This window comes from Terrapene carolina, unplaced genomic scaffold, assembly GCF_002925995.2.
Source record: "Terrapene carolina triunguis isolate 2854851 unplaced genomic scaffold, T_m_triunguis-2.0 Scaffold247, whole genome shotgun sequence".
Classification (NCBI taxonomy): domain Eukaryota; kingdom Metazoa; phylum Chordata; order Testudines; family Emydidae; genus Terrapene; species Terrapene triunguis.
In genome coordinates, this window is record NW_020664598.1 from 15349384 (window position 1) to 15370244 (window position 20861).

Genomic DNA, 20861 nt, shown 5'->3' on the forward strand with positions numbered 1-20861 from the left:
AAAAAGACCACTATGCTCCAGCTTGCAAACCTCTGTAGATTCTGGTGTGACAATCATAAGGATATGCTAGTAAGCCCTACATAAACCTGATAAAAAGGTTAGCAAATTTGATAGTGTTTCTTTAAAATATAACAGAAAAAGAATAAATCTATTAACAAAGAAATTTCAGGGGCGGAAAGGTGGGGAAAGGAGTTGACACAGTGCAGTCAGAACCCGTTCGGAGACATCAGGGCAAAGCTGAAGAAGGACCTGGAGCTGAAGTAGAAGCATCTGAGGAAAACAAGGACAAATCCAAGGAGGAGAGCAACCAGGAAGCGAAGCATTATGGCACTGGTGAAGGAGCTCCTCAGGGCCAGAAACCTGCTGCTGGTTGTGCTCATTCCACTTCTGCTGCTTCCTCTGCCACTTTTATACCCCAGTAGTGTAAGTACATTATTGTTTCCTTTTGATTAAAGCTTGTGGAGCAGACGGGCAGAGAGAGGGATGGTGAGTTGCAGGGTAACCATCCTGGACAGGTGTGCTGCAGAAAATGGGGGGGGGGGGGGGCGGGGAGGGACTTACAGAGCAATTATTCTTACAGGGCAATGATGCCCCTTTGTAGAACTTAGAAATACGATTTATTTAGAAGCAAGAGTAGTAGTTGTCATAGCAACCAAATATGATGTCACAAGCAGAGGTGGGGAATCGGCACTGAAGCTGAAAAAGCTCCTGTTTTCAGGCAAATGCATCAAATACGTTTTTTTTTAAGTGTGGCAAAAATACAGACTATGTATGGCAGATTCACGGCATTATCTTTAACAAGCATTCTTTTAAAAATTATACCAGGTGTCATGAGGCTCGTAATGACAACAGGTTGTCCGGGGACTTTCAAATTAGACTGAGTTTTTATAAGACAGCTGTAAAGAATGGAGCCAGGATTCAGTGATAGAAATGTAGGAACATCCACAGCATTTGCTAGTGCATATCAGACCTTGTTTTCTCTAGTCCAGTATTACACTTCTGGCAGTAGCTAAGTGTTGAAGTCTCAGAGAAAGGCACAACAGCACAAAATGGAGGAATTGTGGTTTGGGGCTGAGGAATCTGGTTTTTATTCCTGACACTGCCATGGACTTCCTGTCCTTGGCATAGTCATTTTATCTCTCTGTGCCTGCATTTCCCCATTTGTAAAATGGAGGATAATAACGCTTCTCTACCTCATAAGGATATTGAGGCTTAATTTGTTAATGTTTGTCAGGTATTCAAAAATCTATGGTGATGATCCCCATAGAGATGCCTATAAATAAATATACATCTGGCCAGTGGGGCGGTATCTTACCTTGGGAGCAAAATTCCTTCCTGATTCCTGCTAATGACCAACTCGAACTCTCCTGCTTCTGTGAGGATATATATTACCAAAGGCATAAATAGAAATATTATTAATGGCCATAAAATTATCCATCCCTTTTTGGAATATAGCCATAGGGTTTGATAGAGAAGATAAAGATTCACAGAATAGGACTGTTCCAACACCAGAGAGCTTTGCGTTGGACTTTGCAGTAACTTTTATTGCTCCAGACTTCATGGCAGAATACTAATAAACTTAGCTGACAGGATACTACTCAAGTATTCTAATGTAGTTTTTATTTCTTGCTCTCCACTGATTGTAAATCCTCCTCAAAGCTCAAAGATTAAATTAGCCCTTAACTGATTTTGTCCTGTTCCATTAATCAATTATACTATTTTTCTGTCTTTCTCATGGAAATTGAAGTTAACACAGGATTTATGTTTCTACCAGCTGCCAGCTCCATTGACAGTATCAGTCCAACACTGGGAATAACATTTGGTTATATGAATTACACCCCCTCACCTCATGCTGCCAGACCCACTGCCCCACTGAATCCATTCACTCACACGTAGCCCTTCCTCTCCAAGAAGAGCAGGAGGTGCTGGGTGCAGTAAACAGACAACACAGTGTGCCAGGGGGACAGACTAGGACTCAAAGAACATGGCCAAAGATTGTGTACTTTGGTTCATATTAGTCTTATTTGAATTAAAGAGAGGAAACATATAGGGTGATGGAAAAAGCACAGGAATGAGGATTGAGATTTGGTTTTCATTCCTGCCACTGAATCACTGTATGATCTTGGGTAAGTCCAAGATTTTTCAAGATTCTCTTGAGTTTGGGTACCAACTTGAAAGGGACCTGGCTTTCAGTAAGTGCTGAGCCCCCACCCTCTGACAATCAGGCCTTTTCAAGTTCTTTCAAGTCGGGCACTCAAAAAACCCACCCTCCCAATTTACCTGTCACTTTTAAAAATCTTGCCTCATTTTCCCCATCTACATAACCAGTAAATGCCTTCCTGCCTCATAGGGCTGGTGGGAGGCGACTTCATTCATGCTTTGAGATCCTAAAATGGAAGATTCTACAATGATGAAAAATTTAATCATTATCTTTAGTCAGGGATTGTAACATGGTTGCCTACAGTCCCGCCTTTCTTCTGCCACAGGGGCTAACTGAGATGGCGTTGGTGGAAGCAAAGTCATTTCACCAAAGCCTTTCTATATATATCCCACTCCACTGCATTCTGCTTCCCTGCTCCCTGTTCCAGGCCCCTCTGTAGCTGTGGATTTTGCACCCCCTTTGGGCTGTGTGAGGAGAAGGGATGGGGTGGAACAGCCAACACTTCACTGAACACAACCCCACTTCAATACTTAGTCACTCTGGTTACCAATGAATAAATAAATAAATAAAAGTTAAAAAGAAGAGATTAGCATGGTTTCTCATAGAAACAAGCCCTCTTAAAGCACTTGCAGAATAAATAGCCCAAGCTGCTACAGAAGCTGATTAAGTCTTTAGCAGAGATTATCATACAGCAGTTATTGTGAACACTTTTCTCCCCAAGCATTTACTGCTCAGTTTTCTGCCTTTTCAAAATGGACTTTATTTTGTTTTTGTTTGGAAATTGAGGACACACTTGTTCTTAGGAAGAAAAAAGCAACAGTGCCCATCCCCTCTCTCTCTCTCTCATAACAGATTAAACTTTTCCTCCAGCCCACATAAACTGTGTGTTGCCCCATTTTTACTATTGTACGTGTGGAGGAAAAACATACGTTATTTACCTCACAAAAAAAGGGTTAGAGAAATATGCAATGTAGTTGTAGCTGTCTCGGTCCCAGGAAAGTAGAGAGAGAAGGTGGGTGAGGTAATATCTTTTATTGGACCAACTTTGGTTGGTGAGAGAGGCAACTTTTCAAGCCACACAGATCTCTTCTTCATTTATGTGTTGAAAAATTATATCACATACTTTTGAAAGGGGAAGTAGTTTAGGATCAACATATTATCGGATTAAAATTATTTTTGGCAAAGAATATCTTTAAGATTTTACATATTTACTGTAAGCAAAGTAAAACACTCTTAGTTCCACCAAGATTTATTTTTAAATGGTCACTGTTTCTCATGTAGGACCTACACAAACTCAGTGCTTTTGTTCTGCAGCAGAAGTTAACTAATAAACATTCCAGAAATATGTTAAATGGCTCCCGGGGGCTCTGAGTGCAGGTTCATACACTGTATCATATATAAGTCTATATTGCTTTTGTTGTCAATGATGGGGCTGCACTAACTAGGGAGTAAACAAATAGAGTTGTGTTAATTTCATGTCTTATGACAAACATATGGAAAGATCCAATATATGTTAAATGGGAAGGGAGAAAGTTGCCAGCAGAATTTTTTTTCAGGCTTCTAAATGGAATTATAAGCAACAGAGAGAAAAATAAATAAACCTATAAAAATGTTCTTAGTGTTTAATGTAAGTATCTTGTACTACTTTTTCCTTGTCATCATCCTTTTGTATCTTTGCCCAACATTTGGACTCCTGACACTGCCATGTCACAGGTGCGAATCAATATCAACATGCAGAACAGCCTGGACACTTGATTTATGACTTGACTTGATTTATGACAGTTTTTCCAAGGCTGCAATTCTGCCCCCACTAAATCTATAGGCCTGATCCAAAGCACATTGAAGTCACTGAAAGTAGTTAGCTCACTTCCCTAGGTGGAGAAAATCAGTCCAATGACAGGCAGGTTGTGTGGCTAAAATCATGCCTTGTGGGGTAGTGATAAAAACAGAAGCCTCTGAAGAGCCAGGAGAATTGAGGCGCTGAGCAGCAATGCTAGAACCTGCCTGCTGGTGGGCTGGTGAAGATGACTTGAACCATTGCAGGAGGGCTATGAAGTCCCTTACCAAGGGAGAAGCACTGCACAGCCCCACAAAGGAGGGCTGTAGAATCCTTTAACCAGGGAGAAGGATTTGAACCCGAGAGACCAAAGGAAACTCTATATTTATAAAGACTCAATAAACTGGACACCAGGAAGGGGAATATGACTTCAGGATGTGAACAAGTTAGTTGGGAGAAGCAAGAGGGAGCTGAGGTTGACATTAGGGTTGCCAGTTCTGAGGTAAAAACAGCAACAACGGGACATCTAGGATGAGCCTGAGCCCATGAAACTGGACAGCTGGCAGTGTGAACTGAGCACCATACAGCTTTCCCAGGACAGCTAACTCAAGAAAAGGATGATCCTGGGAAAACCTGCACAGGGGGCAACCGGGGTGCTGGAACAATTTGTATAGCGGGGATGCTGAAAGCCATTGAACCAAACTGTAAACCCTATATATGATGGAAACCACTTCAAGCCAGGAGGTGCAGCAGCACCCCCAGAACCACTAGTTCCAGCACCTATGGTGGCAACCCTAGGTGGCATGCCTGCAGCACCATGTTGTGCCAGGAGGGGGCATGCTGCAGGGATGGAGCCAAGCCACACGCAGACTGTGAATGTGATCCTACTCCTCGGCCTCTCTTGAAAATTGACTATGAAGTCTAAAAGTATTTGGTGATGTGGTTGACAAGCCATTGATTCCTAGGTTAATGTCATTAACTTGATTAACCATGTGACTCTGGCCTAGACTACATTTAGCTTGTCTCCATAGATTACAGACAGTGGATTAATTCTCTGCACCACACAACCTGTGTTCTATCAGTTTACTCTTCATTTTGTGTAGGATTAAGAGGTTACACAGATTTTGAAGCCAATCAAGAATTTATTTTTATTGTGTGAGCACTTCAAATTCATAAACAAGTACATCAAATAATTCAAATGTATGTTTCCATGTGGTTTGTAGATTTGGACCTCATTATTCATGTTTTAGTTTTGAAAAGAGAAACAAGCAAGATGATTGCCATGTGAATAAGGATACCTTCCAGCTGTCTAAATAGCTAATAATTGCAGTGAGCCATATCCCAGGTGCATACATTAAATTCAATGGAATTTTGTCTGACTTTGGCACAGTCTAAAAAAGAAAATTTCAGGCTAGCTCCAATCTCTAGACTTTTCACTATATTATTTTAAAGAATCTGTTACGAATGTCATAAACTGTACGTTACCCTTCCTTCACTCCCAGATATCCCCACTCCCGCCTCTGCATCTTCATTCTTTTTTCTAAAATTAATCCTAGGTTTCCTGCTGCTATCCTGCCCTTCAGAATTTGAAGAAACAAAAGTAACAAATGGTTCAGTGCAAACCTACAACCACCAGGAAACATAGAGTTAAGGATGCCCCTTTCTATAACTTACTTTGTGGCCTCGTTCCAAGAGTTTGAGATCCATGTGTGGGGAGGCAGAGAGAGAGAGCGCTTCTGAGCTCACTCTCTGTTTTTCTGAAATTCCAGCATATGTGTGTGTGTGTCTGTGTGTCAGATTTTGAGATCAGTGAGTATGTGGCAAGAAGGGGTGGTCAAATCAGTGTTTGGGGACCTGAATGATGGCTAGCTCTAGCTGAAACTATCACTCTCATGAGCTACAAACTCACACTCAAAAATTAAAACAGAAATTTGTGATGTGTACAGATATAAAGGAAAAGGAAAAACCACAGCATTCCTTAATCTTACAGAAGTCATTGCTGTCCAAAGTTCTGGTGTGGACAGAATTGGCAACAATTTGATAAGTGTACATTTCTAGCAATGGAGATAGCTGGTGTAACACCATGCAAGTACCTTTTCTAGGCAACCCGGATAATTTACTGCAGCCTTCCAGCTTATTTTTCAAACAGACGTGTGTCTCTTCACTCTCTATCACATTCAGCAGAGCTCGCCTGCGTCTCAGTGAGTTATGCTTAGAGTTCTGGGAATATTTACTGCTAACAACTAAACAAATTTAACCTCTTTTTCTGTTCATGAATTATCTTCAAGCAGATGTCAATTTTCACAAATTGGGGGCCAGATCCTTAGCTGGTATAAATTGACAGCTCTATGGAAGTTAAAGGAGCTATGAACATTTACACCAGCTAAGAATCTTACCATTGTTCATTATTGAAAATTATCCATTGGATGGTTTGTATGAAAATATGTCACCCTATGGATTTCTTATTAAATAATCACAGACTGTTGCTTTGAGTGTTCACTACTCATAATTTCCTGTTTGAGCTGTGTGATTTGTTCCTACTCCTGGACTAGATGATTCCCAAAACAACAAAGAGTTTTCAGGAAGCCACGTGAACTCTTCTTGTGCCAATTGACGGGTATTTCTAACACTTACCTTTTCCAGTATTGTGTACAAAAATTACTGCAGAAAAAGAAACAGAGAGCAAATCACAGGGGACTTGAATACCCTTTAAATTAATTAGTTTTTATTCAAATCAATGTTTGTGAATATCTGTTGACAGTACTCCCTGGGCTCTAGGATCCACACTCAACTGTTTCTTTTCTGTAGTTCAGCATATAATACCATCCAGAACTCAACCCAAAGAAAATGTTTACACAGATTAGTATCTGTCATTGCTTCTATTTGTTTAAAAACTTCAGCCAGCTCTTATTCAGCTGCCTAGGTTTAAATTAGTTGTCATTGACCTGACTTTAACCCTTATTTCTGAAAATGACATTAAACATTCACAGTTCAAACAACAAAGAGCATTAAAGTAACTGAAATATAAATAGTAAAAACAACAATTTAATTAAATAATATAAACTAGGAGTACCCAAGCTGCCGTTAGACAAATACAGATCCCGATTGCTGTGCTCCAGCTATATAATTTCATTGGACATTCTGGACCACACAGGAACTATTACAATTGCATAACACACGTGTATATTTTGTTTGGTTCTTAACCTTAATACAACACTGGTTCGTATGCTAAACTTTCCATCATAAGGTTTCACTATTCTATAGTCTGGAATCTGGTTGAATTGGGAAAGACATTTTCTCTCATTCTTGTACAAGAATTTATTACAGTTACAATGTCACTACAGGCAAGAAAAAGCAATTGGAGTGTCTAGACTAGACTGGGTTAAAGTGGATGAGATCAAAGACTAATTTTAATATTTGTGGATTATGAAGCATGCATTTGGGAAATGGGAAGTCTTGAGACTCAGAGGATTGTGGTTTCATTGGTAGCAATTTGAAGTGACCATTCAATAAAAATAAATTCTTGATTTGGCTTCAGAATTGTATATTTAAAATTGAAGTAACTTAAGAAACTGTGTAACCTCTTTAATAGTCACTCTTTATGCTCTTCTTTTTACCCCAATTGTTTTCCTAATCCATTTCTAACTTGTCACCGGTATAGTCCTTAAACGCTTAGTAGCATCCTGCTCTCTTTTAGAATTTCTTCAGTCCTCTAGTGGTAGCCCACAATTTAGTCCCAGCTAACTGGCTCTTTGGGAAGTCCCCATAATATGGTCCCCATGGACTATGGTGTAATCTAATCACCTGTGACTGGGCCCTCTCTGTGGACACATTTGCAAAGGCTGATGCAGCAGAGGTGATTTCAGCGATGTCTAACCTCAGTGATTTCTCCCCACAGGAAGCCTCATGTGCCTATGTGCTGATAGTGACAGCTGTGTACTGGGTCTCAGAAGCGGTACCGCTCGGAGCTGCAGCCCTAGTTCCTGCTTTCCTCTATCCACTCTTCGGAGTCATGAAGTCCAGTGAGGTAGCTCAAAGTGTAGTTTTGAATCACTTCTTCTTACTCTGTTAATCGTTTGCAACAAACAATTCAGGAGAGCAACAGGGATAACAGGGTGCTAAGTGTCCTAAACATGTAAAAAGTAGGCCAACCATCAGCGTATAGAAGGAACATAGTATGACATTCTGGGGTGCAATCTAGACCAATGTGGGGCTATGTCACCCCTGCCCTGCAACCTTGGGTGTCTCACAGTGCTGCTGTAGCTTCCAACTTGGATCACTCACAATTAGCTTGCCAGCATTCAGGTCACACACAGAGTGTCTTTGTATAGCCACAGACCTGGTCCATCAGCTCTGACCCCGGCAGCTTGTCAGCAGAGACCAGCCACACCCTGGCTTCCACCAGCCTGGGTTACTATTTGCAGGGTGACCCCAATATACTCCCAGTCCTGAATTTCCCCCCAAAATGTGTGTTCTGCACTGTCCAGCCCTCTCCTGGACAGTCCAGATATATTAGGTCTGTTGCCCTGCAAAGGAGATCCATACACAACAGTTTGTTACCTTAAATGAAGTTACCCAAATAATTCACAACACTGGATTAGTTTTAATTAAAGAATAAAACAAGTTTATTTAACTATAAAAATAGATTTTAAGTGAGTACAAAAAGTAATAAGGCATTAAAGTTAGAAATGGTTACAAGAAAAATAAAGATAAAATGCTTTCTAAACTTAAGAAAATAGACTTGGTTCAAGGTGAAGTTCTTACATGTTTTCAGTGCTTTGCTGACTAAACTCTTAGGCCAGGATCTGTTCCCAAAGTCCATAAGTCCATTTGTTGTCTTAGGTGGCAAAGAGAGATGAATAGGGAGAGAGAACTTGGCGTGCTTTCCCCCCTCACTTTTATAGTTCAATCACCCTTTGAAATGCATCTTCCTGAGAGTGACCCCTAGATAAAGTTCTTTCCAGCTGAGAGCAAGGAGACACGGAGTCTGGTAGGGAGGGGGATTATTTTGCTGCTGTTTGCTAAGATGCAGACCTATTTGTTCCTGCCCCTTTTCCTTGCCAAAGAATGGCCACTTGATAGGTTATGGCCCATCAGCTTTGATGACACCTGGCTGTGGGTTCAGTTTTTCCTTTGTCTTTGAGGAACAGGTTTACCCACTTCCCAGACTTGTCTGAAAAACATACTTCAGTCATGATTTCAGGTTATGTTCATAACTGTGAATATAATGTTGTTACATACATTTGATCATGAAATTATTGACCAGCAAGTTATTAGTTTTCAAATGATACCTGACAAGGCATATTTTACACAAATATTATTACAATAGTGTATAGCAGGGGTGACCAATCTGCAGCTTATGAGCCACATGCGACTCTTTTACAGTTAAAGTGTGGCTCACGGAGTCCCTCCCCCCATTCTCTGACAACCAGACTGTTTGGGGGAACTCAGAGCTTCTGCCCTGTGGGAGGGTGGTGGGGCTAGGGTCTTCTGCCCAGCAGGAAGGCGGGTCTTGGGGCTTCAGCTCCACGGGAGGCACCTGCCAGGGCTCAGGGCTTCAGCTGGAGTGGGGCTGAGACCTCAAGCCCTGGCAGGCATGCCCTGCAGGGCTGGAGCCCCAAGACCCTCTAACTCCGTAGGACAGAAGCCGCTAGCCCCACCACCCCACCACAGGGTTAAAGCATCGAGCCCCAGCAGGCATGCCCCAGCTCTTGAACTTCTGAAGATTGTTGTATGCAGCTCGGAGGGTCAATAAGTTTGTCCATCCCTGGTGTATAGGATGTGAATAGAGGGGTGCATTCCATCACACAGAAATATAGGATTGGCCACACTGAATCAGATGATCGATCCATCTAGTCCAGTGTTCTATCACCAACAATTCTCAGTATCAGCTGCTTCAGAGGAAGGTGGAAGAAACCTTGCAATAGGTAACTATGGAATAACTCTTTCCCAAGGAAAATTTCCTCCTGAACCCCAATACTTAGAGGCTGTCTGATCCCTGAAGCAGGAGGATATGCATGACTGATATTAATATTTACTATTATAACTAGCGACAAAGAGTCCTGTGGCACCTTATAGAGTAACAGGTCTATAGGGTGCCACAGGACTCTTTGTCGCTTTTTACAGATCCAGACTAACACGGCTACCCCTCTGATATTATAACTAGCTATTCTTATCTATATAAATGTCTGATCTGTTTCACAAATCCAGCTAAGCTCGACTTCAGTGATTGATATCTTGTGCCAATGAGTTCCACAAGCTGTGTGTGTTGCGAGAAAAAAAAGTATTCCCTTGGATCAATTTTGAATTTTCTTCCTTTAATTTTCATTAGTTATCTTGAATTATGGGACTAGGGACTTCCATTCATGCTATCTACATTCTTCATAGGGTTTTTCTTTTGTTATTATTCTCAGTATGAAGGTCATAGTCAGCTTATTAGAGCAGGAAGCACAGGGCTTATCTACATGAACAATGTGTATAGAAGCTAGGAAGTCATACTTCTCACTCGGAGCGTAGATTTAATCTAAATGTAATACAAGGCCTGAATGTAAACTGGTACAGTGAAGTGTACAGACAGCCTGAAACTGCTTTGCAAGGTGTGAAGTGCCCTGGCGATCAGCAGTGAAATGGCTAACCGTGTTGACATGGAAAATTACATAATTAGATTACAATGTTATGTTTTGCACTTGTTACACAAGCTCAACCTGCCTCTTACTTGTTCCCAAGTGCCAAAACTCCAGCTGTGCCCTATTCAACTGCAAGGCCCTTCATTTTCCCCTAACTTCTAAACAGCTACATGTTTTCAGTACAAAATTCTGCAGCATGCTGAAGATTGAAAATGTATGGGCAGCATGCTACAAATTGAATTTAATATTTAATTTAAATAACCACAGGAATACTCGACAGACTGCTTTATTCATTTATCAAAAATAAAATGAAAACTTAAATTAAAAATAAACAAAAACATAAGCTGAAACTGTTGCAAAATTTCCAGTCTGCTGCACTGGAGTGACACAGAACAGAGGCTCTTGCCACACAGTTTACAACAAATATTGCTCACAGGGCCATGTGCGTGTGTGTTATATTCATTTGTATCTCAAAAATACTGTGAAAGGGATAAAGGGAAACAATTGAGCCTTTGTGCTGCTAGTTCGATAGATTCCTTTCATTCAGTCTAAGAACTTTTTTATTAAAAAAATGCTGGACAGGGTGCTTAGGACTTTCCGGGAGAGAGGGGGAAGAGTGGAGACGCGGCGCACTCGGGGGAGGAGGCAGTAAAGAGGCGGGGACTTGGGGGAAGGGGGAGGAATTGGTGCAGGGGCGGGGCCAGGGGTGGTGGTCGGGGGTCAAGCACCCACGGGGCAGAGGGAAGTCGGCGCTTATGGCAGCAGGACCTGCAGTTGCACAGCACATCTGAAAACCAGACCCACCTATTTACATGCTGAAATATGAATTTAGATGCCTAACTTCAGGTAACTAATTTTGAAAATTTAGACTTTAGGGACTTAACCCAGCAAATCTGTGGCTGAGTCAGGAATAGCGCCTAAGCATCCTTACTTTCTTTTTTTTTAATTATGGAGAGGCAGGATGGTCCAGTGGTTAGGGTACTAGTTTAGCACTCTGGAGACCTAGGTTCAGTTTCCTGCCACAGGCTTCGTTTGTGACTTTTCAGGGAGAAATGAGGCCACAATTTGGCTCTAAATATCTTACCCAGGGTCACTGAGAGAGTCTGTGTCAGAGCAGCGGGTTGATGTTTATTATACAGGCATTGGTAGTGACTCCACAGTTAAATTTGCATGGAGATTTGCTATGAAATCATGATTAAATCCTGTTCTGTTTTACACTTTGGTGATGAAAATTTGTCCCAACATTTCCAGAAAATTCTTCAAAAAGCAATGGCATTTTCAGTGTAATTTTTTTTTAGTAAAATAGCTGCTGATTTTTGTGCGTGCTCTCTCTCTCACACACACACACAAGCACACACGTGCATGATCAGTGGCCATTACACACCGACATTTCAATCTTTACCTGGTTGGGTAGAGTCAGCATGTCTCTGGGGACTTTTCTGTGGTTGCATTTTAGCCCTGGCTTTCCTTATGATTAAACAGAATTAAGTGGGTAGGCAGTAAAATCCCCAGGTTGAGTGAGCCCTTCAGAAGCTGCCACGTTTATACCTATGGTGGGAATCAGTAGGAGATGTTTCAGTTTGGGTCTAATCAGAACATTTCACACATTACAAAGCAAACCCTGTTCACAGAAGTAAGGGAGAATCACATGACTTCTCTCAACTTCTCTCAGTCTCTCCAAAATTGAGAAACCTAGTGTGACAGGCGGCATGAGACATATTTTAATTTATAAACACCAGCAGAAAGAAAATTAAGATATGGTATTTTGACTCATAGGTTCTCCAGTTCTTCCACCTTGCCAGCATGTTCCCTGCTTGGAAACAAGTAATATGAGCGTCTTCACCTTCCCAGCATGCTCTCTGCAAGTAACTTTCACTCTGTGATTGCTTATCTCCCGCTTGCCTTTCCTGCAGGTGGCTGCAGAGTATTTCAAGAACACAACTTTGCTCCTCATGGGGGTGATTTGTGTGGCAGCTTCTGTTGAAAAGTGGAACCTACATAAGCGGATTGCCTTGCGTATGGTCATGATGGCTGGTGCGAAGCCAGGCATGTGAGTGAATCCTCTGCCTTAGAGCATTAAAGGATACAGGCATCAAGTTTAAAAATAAATGACCAAATATTAATTAAATCTAACCCTGTATGCTTTTCAAAAGCAAATGATGTCATTACCCATAACGTACTGTACTTTTCCAATCAGGTGCCCTAAGTCAATCTTTGATGATCTTTTCATGGGCTGAAAGTTTATGAATTTTCCTGTCCTCTCTCTCTCTCTGCCTCTTCTTTTTGCCTTTTATGGCTTCACCAGTACTCTCTGTTCATTGTGCTCTCACACTTCTTTGGTTCTTGTCTCCTCTGTTTGTTCTCTCCTTGCCTGTTGTTTAATGTGTACAAAATACTCATGATGAAATGCAGAATTTCCTGTTTTCATGTTATAATGAATTCGTAGTCAGGACATAGGGGGGACTTAAATGATGCATTGTATTGCACTGGGGTGAATTTCAACTTGATGCAATCTAATATATTTGTAAGCAAAGAGAATAAATAATAATTAATTAATTAATTAATTAATTAAAATATTAGAAAAGGGGATCACATGAAAAGTTGTAAAAGTGTCCCAAGAAGGCTGTTCTCTCCTGTGTTCTAGGTTACTTCTCTGCTTTATGTGCTGTACAACCATTTTATCCATGTGGCTTTCCAATACCTCCACCACAGCGATGGTGATGCCAATTGTGGAGGCAGTGCTACAAGAATTAGTGAATGCCGAGGAGGAGCATGAGGTCATCGGTACTGCAGGCAACACCATTTCTGAAGAGAGGGAGCCAAAAGGTATAGGATGATATGAGTAATTTTCCTTTTACTTTTAGATATTTAAGGCTGAATCCAGCTCCTGTAAATGGGCATAGATCCATGGAAGTCAGTGGAGCTATGTGATTTGCACCAGCTGAGGATTTGCCCTGTGTTATCTATTTTGATTTATTTTATACGCGATGCTTATTTGATAGCCTCAGGGGTGCCTGGCAGGAGAAGTGGAGTTAGGAGCCTGAGTAGGCTAAAGGAAGCTGAGGTGAGGGCATCGCTACAGGACAGATTTAAGTTGTAGCTTATGCACAAGATTTCAGTGAGTTCTAACTATATGGAAAGTTTGACAGGTCTGTGACAGGACAGAGGTAAGGTTGTTTGGGTGCCCTAACTCACATGTTTGTAATTATTTTACGTTTAAACAGTGAATTTCCAGGGTTGATAATGCTTAGTTTTCAGACATTTATAACATCCCTATAGTGCAGTTTACCCTAAATTACGGATATGTACTCTCAACATAGTTTTTGTCTAGGAATTTCCTCGGTTTTTGTTGTTGTTGTTTCTTTTAAATGAAAATGTTCATAGAGAATGTTCCCATGTCATATCTCTATTGATTTAAATATGTGAAGTATCCACCTTAACTAGTTTATTTAGTTCTAACTTTTGGGGAGGAGGGTGATATTTTCTGCTACACTCTGGCTGCTTTACCCAGCTTGAAAACAGCACAAAACAGCCAGAGCATACAGGCCAGTTAACCTGAGTTTACAGCTGCTTTGTTTAATTGGAGCTGTACAAAACACCTTCTGTTTCCCCCCTCCCTCTTATCCTCCAAATTCTTACTGCCTTTTCCACCTCCCTACACACACATCAGTTGCCTGCACTCCTCTACATTCCCTGCATGAACACACACACACACACACACATATATACACAACTTAGTTTCACCACCCTCCTAGTCTACCTATTGAGTAGATCTGGTGCAATGGATACTTTTGAATATTTAGGCTTAATGGTTATTTTGTGCCATTAGTTTTCATAACTGAAAGTTTATGTGTTACAAAGAAATTCCCCATTTCCAAAATGGCCATCATCTCTCATTGCTGTCAATGGAACTTAAGCCACAACTTCTCTCAGAGAAGACAGTGGCCACGTATGCTTCACAGAGGCAGAGGCACTCAGTACCACTGAGAACAATGAAAGAGAGAGAAGATGTTTTTTTCAAAATGGCCACCAACTGAGGGCATCTGTCTCTTCAGTACTGCCTAGAACAATGGCAGATGGAAGACGTTTTGAAAGAGGGCAGGTCTTATTTCCTAGCTGACCACTGTGTCTTTCAGCCTTTGCTGAAGGAGAAACATCCAGTTATGAAGAATAAGAAGGGAAATGACCACTAATCTTAAAACATTAAATAAATCATAAAATAAAATAATTAAAAAATAATAATCAAGTGTAGCTCATGCACAAGATTTCAGTGAGTTCAAAGAGTGGGTTGTTCAGTTACTGAAATAATTAGGGACAAAAAACATCTAAGATTGGGCACTAACTTTTTAAAGGTCCCACTTTTAATTAATTTTAATTCCTAAGATAAGTGATTTACTTGTACATTCTCAGAACATTGGTTCTATACTCAGTGTTATTATTTGGGGGAGGATACACTATATTTTAAATAAGGAGCAAAGAGGGTGAATTCTTGCTTTAAGTGCAAGACTTAACATTAACTATGGCATCCACTATCCATGCCTCCATAATACATAACTTAAAGTTCTGGACCATCTGTATCAGAAGGAAAATATCTGATTATGCCCTGTCTAGTATTCCCTCCTCCACTACCATGGATGAAACAAGTGTGAGATAGAGCTCTCTGTCACTACAGGGCATAGTTAAGGTTCTTTGGGTCTCTTAACTGTATTTCCAAACCTTAACATGTTTGGATTTCTTTAAGTGTAACTCTAACTCTGAATAACATCTGTTCCTGAGCTAATTTACAACATCACTGCAGTGTTTTTTACCCTTTAAGTTGCTGAAACATACTCTCAACCTTAACTCCATTTTGATGTAATGTTTTGTCTGGGAATTAATAACGGAATGTCTTCATTCATCATTGAAATGCTTCCAGGACACAGATGCACAGCCCAGAGGCATGGAAGCAAAGGTGTATTTAAGCTGGTCAGGGTCTGAAACAACCCTTCTTCCCCCACACCACCACCACTGCCATAAAAGTTGACAGCTCAGGGAGCTGATCTAAGGTACAGCAACCCAGTCCTTGTGGCCTATGGGCAGCTACACAGAACCTCCATCATGCTATGTTATAGCCCCAACCCAACCCTGGCATGACCCTTATGCTGGCGGTTGTGAGAAGGCCTGCACAGGGCATCCTATAGCTGTCCAGTTCAGTACTTGTGCTAGAAGAATTCTCCACCTGTCAGCTAAGGGGCTTTTTTGCCCCATATGCCACTGCAGGGGCTGTATTGGGAGGGAAAATCCCTCCTTTAAAAAAAAAATTGGAGGTCTTCCATCTTAGTACTGACCAGATCCAACCTTGCTTAGCCTCTCAGATCTAAGACTTAGGCTATACAGCTATAGTCACGTAGAGTGTGTCACTGTTAGGTCTTTATTGGCAAAAGTTAAATAAACAAGAAAATATGGAGTAATAAGATGCTGCATTAGGTCCCCGAATAGGAGGAAGTGTTTATCGAAGATTCTTTCTGGATTCATTTTACATTAGCTCCTGCATATTCATGGACACAATTCTGAATTGAAGCCAAGGAAATCAGCTCATCTCCCATCTCTGACAGTCTCTCTCTCTCTCTTTCTCTCTCTCTTCCCCCTCCATCCCTCTACCCATTACTTTAGGTCTCAGCGAAAAACATGGCCAAGCCTCAGTGGAGGTCATTTTCATCAATGAGGAGTAAGAACGAATCCTGTGCATCACTACTGGAGATATGAACCTACACAGGTTGCAATGAGATGAACATAAGAATAGCAAAAGGAAGGGCAAACAGAAGCTTGCAAATGAACATTTTAGATGTGCTTGAAGGGAAAAGATTATGCAAGGAGTGGGGTTAGGGTAACAGATGTCCCTATTTTATAGGGACAGTCCCGATATTTGGGGCTTTCTCTTACATGGGTGCCTATTAACACCATGTCCAGGCCTGATTTTTAACACTTGTTAGGGTTGCCCTCCAGGATTGTCCTGGAGTCTCCAGGAATTAAAGATTAATCTTTAATTAAATATTATGTCAGGAATATGTCCAACCAAAATTGCTATCTGGTCACCTTAAGTGGGGTTAATGTAATGATCTGGATCTCACTATGCTATGAGCCACAAGCCACACAAGATAGATGTTAGTCATGTTGCTTTAATGTTAGTCACGTTGCTACTGGAAGGTGCTCAGATGTTATGGCAATGAGGGAGGTATAAGGATCTACACAGAATAGAATAGATTAATAGTGTTGGGTTTTCCAGTGATTCCCTCCACTGTGATAGTGATATTAAAGGTTTGGCCATAACACTGTTGGTTTCATGGAGGTGGAACCCCATCATCATAGAGCTAGAGATAGACCCTTGGAACAAAGTGATTCTTCCCATGTATCTAGCTGAGATGTCATTGAGATGTCATAATAAATGGAACTTTTTCACAACTTCAGCAGATTTTAGTTCTTGTTCAGATACTCCACTACCCACCCTGAACATGTGCCTTTTGGGATAGCTGGGAAACATGCGTTTAAAAATATATTTTCTTTTCTTTGTTTTTAGTGCTACGACCACTGACTTCAGCTCCCTGGTACATACTAAGGTATTGTGATAGGTAGTACCTACACCATGTGACCAACACTCAGCTCTGCATTATAAAGCAGTTCAGCAGGAATGATCAAAAGCACACTCTTCTATCTTTAATGGGAGGTAGTTCTGGTAGAGTCCATATAGTACAGCCTGCCATGCTTTAGCTGGATCCTATCAGCCTAGCTCCCGAGATTAAGATGGAACACTGGTTCTGTAGTTTCTGTGGTCCATATCTCCATCTTACATGAGAGGCTGTGATTAGCTCAATTGATTAGTGAGTATGTGTAGTCCATGGGCTCCCAGCAAGTAGCAAATGTGGCCTTTTGTTCTGCAAGATTTGGGCACTGCTGCAGTCAGGGATGTTCAGTCAACTAGAGCACTCTAGTGGCTAACCATTCTACACCGTATAAAATCAAGACTCAGGTGCTTCTTGCAAGGTTTATGTTGGATTCTACCATCACAAAGCTGCCATGGTGACAGAAGGAGATGAGCTAAACTGACCATTTAATTTTAAAGATTTTTTTAAAGATAAAAAGACCTACTTTTGTTTAATCTGCCTTACTACATAGAATAAGGTTTCAGACAAATTGTAGTCGATTTATTGGAAGATTCTCTGCCTGAAATATTCACAAAGCACCCTTGAATTTAATTCTAAGTGCCTTCTGGAATTAGGTAGAGAGTATTGTCTAATCAAAGGACATTTGCCTTCTTATAGAATATGAACGGTGTGCACATGATAGCCAACCCAATTGGAACTGTGAATCCCCCAAACAAGGGGCAGAATCTACCTCAGGTAAGAGGTGGTAATCTTCTGGGGGAGACAAGTATCACACATTCTTCCTGGCTTCAGGTTCTTACCTTGTAAGTAGCTTTCCATGAAATCTTTGCCTCTGCAGTCTCAGAACATTTGACAATTAGGCCTGTGCTGGTTCCTCAGATGGTTTCCACTTTTTTAGTTCCCCCCTTCACAGCCCTGTTACATCTTTTTGGGTTTCTTTGATGAGGTGCTCCTCACAGGCTGTTCCCAAATGCATTCAGTATCATATATTCCATGCTACGGCTAAACAGTTTCCATTTCTGTTTTGCTGTTCCACTTTGTTTCCCCAAATGTCCCTCTGGAGGTAGCTCTACATAAATATCAATTTTTGGCACAGATCACTGGCTAAAACCAAATATAAGGTAGACAGAAACTCCTTCAAGCACTTTATGGACAGCTCTATCAGCCCTCACTTCCAATATTCCTGCACTTCCTGTCCTCTGACAACCCACCACACATGCAGCACACACTCACAGAGACACTTCTGCCAATATACCTCAATCCTGATCTGCATTTCCTTCTTCCAATCCTGGGCATGCCTGAGGCAGGACTTCAATTACATGTATGCACTGTTTTTATGGACAAACAGATGCCCAGCAGAAGTGAGACTCCAATCAACACATTTATTTGCATATATGGCTCAAAGGAGATTTATACCCAGATCCTCAGAAAAGCTACTGCACTACCCTTGCCACTGAGCATTCTCCCATCTCATACCGACATTCAATGGTTATTTTATAACCACTAAACTCATTTCAGTTTTGACCTAATATAGATTTGAACCAGGATTTTCATGAGACAGACTGCAGGAGGATTGATAAACTCATAGCAGCACCATAATCCTCATAGAAAATAAGCCCATTACAAAGCAATAGAATTATATTATGGAAATGAATCCAGCTTCTTTGCTGCTGAGGCCTTTTTCCTGAGCCTACAGTACAGCCTTTTCTTTCTCCCTTCCCTGCGCTACAAGTGATAGGTCTCTAGGAGTGGCGCCTTATTATTTTCAATATAACACTTTAATTTCCCAGAACCATGCACTGACAGCCACCACTATGGAACCTTCTTTTTGTCACGCTGCCTTTTGCAGCCATGTTTTCATTTACCACTTCTCTCTGGGACATATCCTAATAGCTAAGCATTAGGTATCACAGCTAACTATCTTGCACGTTCCCCTCCTAATATTAGATTGCTAATTAGAGGTTATGACTCATGAGTCAGTGTGAGGGTGGAAAGTCTGCCAAACATTGCCTGGAAGCTTCTAACATGCCTCAAGGATTATATGTTCTTAAAACTGAAATAATAGAATCTCCTCCTCCCAGCTCATAAAGGTTTCCTGGTATCCAGTTGAGATCCCATTGAGGACTGGAACAGGGCCAGACTCTGATCAGAAGTCTGATTACTGTTTATCCTGCATTTTGGTTGCAAATCAAGCAGTTTGCGGTCACTGGACAGGTCACTAGTTCTGATCCCAGTTAATTCCCATGGAGAATAAGCTGCCTGCTCTTTCACAGGCAGGTTATTTCTTTGTAACCTGTAGACATCTTGGCACTCAAAGTTTCCCTCTGGCCCAGGCCAGGCTGTTGGTAGTGTCTAATACTCCTTATGGCATGTCTTTCTTCTTACAGACTCAGATACTTGTCCTGCCTCCTAACCCCAGAGATCTGGACCTGAGCACTAAATACCAGTACCAGTCCAGACATGATCACATGATCTGCAAGTGCCTGTCCTTGAGCATCTCATATGCTGCAACCATTGGGGGATTGACCACCATCATAGGGACCTCCACTAGCCTCATCTTCTTAGAGTACTTCAACAAGTAAGTGATATTGCACAGTCTCTGTCATTACATGAGGGACCTGTGCTGGAGTAACTACCGTCACCATGATGACTCTATCAAAGGGAAGATATTCTCTTTATAGATCATTTTGCTTCTATCTTGTATACTTTCTCTTTGTATATACTTTGTCTCCTAGGGCTTTATTACTAAGGGTATTTGACTGAAAGCAGGATATTTGTTTCTTGTGTGCCCATGCCCAAATGGGAGTTGACTTCTTTTGAAAAGATCTGGCCCTATATTATAGTGGACACATGCATGTACACAGACGAAATGTTTGTTTGCTTCTTTTATTAGAAAAAAAATGCAAAACTACTTTGAGGGTCAGAGATAATTTCCCAGACTAACTTTTGAAATGACATACATGGTTCTTGTAAAACTGATTCTGGTGGTGAACTCTTGATGGAAGGTTTGGGTTTTCAAGCACCCTCAAAGAAGACATATTAGAGTGCCTTGCTATTATGACACTTCCAGCACTTTTGGGTTGTCATGAGATGCACTGCTAAACAGGTTTGCCAGAGTCCAGTCTGCTGTATTAATTATTTTATATTTTGTGGCCCAAGACCACAAGTACACAGAGATCATGAGTGAAGTCCTGGTGCTATTGAAGTCAATAGAGTTTCAGTACGGCCAGGATTTCATCCCTTGTGCTTGCCTGTACCTCTGAAATTACACTGCTCTACAGCCAAAATGCTTCTGAAATAAATGTAGTCAAACTTTACTAATTCTGGGTCACTGAGAACGAAAATGATGCTTAAAATTGTTGATTGGCTCTAGTTTTCAAGATATGCTATTGGGTCAGTATATACGACCCTTGACTTGGGAATGGCGGAGGATAAGTGAGTTATAAAGGTAAGGGATCTCAATTTAAACCAGAAATGACTAAAATACATCTTTGACTGGATCTATGAATAAATCTATGACTGGGTTTGGACAGTACTTGCTTTTTAGGCAAAACAATGAGTGATGCAATCTGAAGCTGGTATTGCGTCATACATGATATGAATTGCATCATGTTATTCCTAGAAGTCATGGATGATGCAATCATAACGAAGCTTAC

At 41.1% G+C, this 20861-nt stretch overlaps 1 protein-coding gene across 1 annotated transcript in view; it reads left to right on the forward strand.

Annotated features, from left to right (window-relative positions):
• The first annotated feature begins 324 nt into the window (after positions 1-324).
• SLC13A4 (solute carrier family 13 member 4) overlaps positions 325-20861 on the forward strand; it is a 36364-nt gene continuing 15827 nt past the window's right edge. Inside the window, exons 1-8 of the mRNA XM_024203493.2 lie at positions 325-423; positions 7837-7965; positions 12478-12614; positions 13209-13390; positions 16217-16271; positions 17121-17160; positions 17863-17940; positions 19593-19783. Of these exons, the coding sequence (XP_024059261.2) occupies positions 325-423; positions 7837-7965; positions 12478-12614; positions 13209-13390; positions 16217-16271; positions 17121-17160; positions 17863-17940; positions 19593-19783 (911 nt within the window). The remainder of the gene's footprint in view (positions 424-7836; positions 7966-12477; positions 12615-13208; positions 13391-16216; positions 16272-17120; positions 17161-17862; positions 17941-19592; positions 19784-20861) is intronic.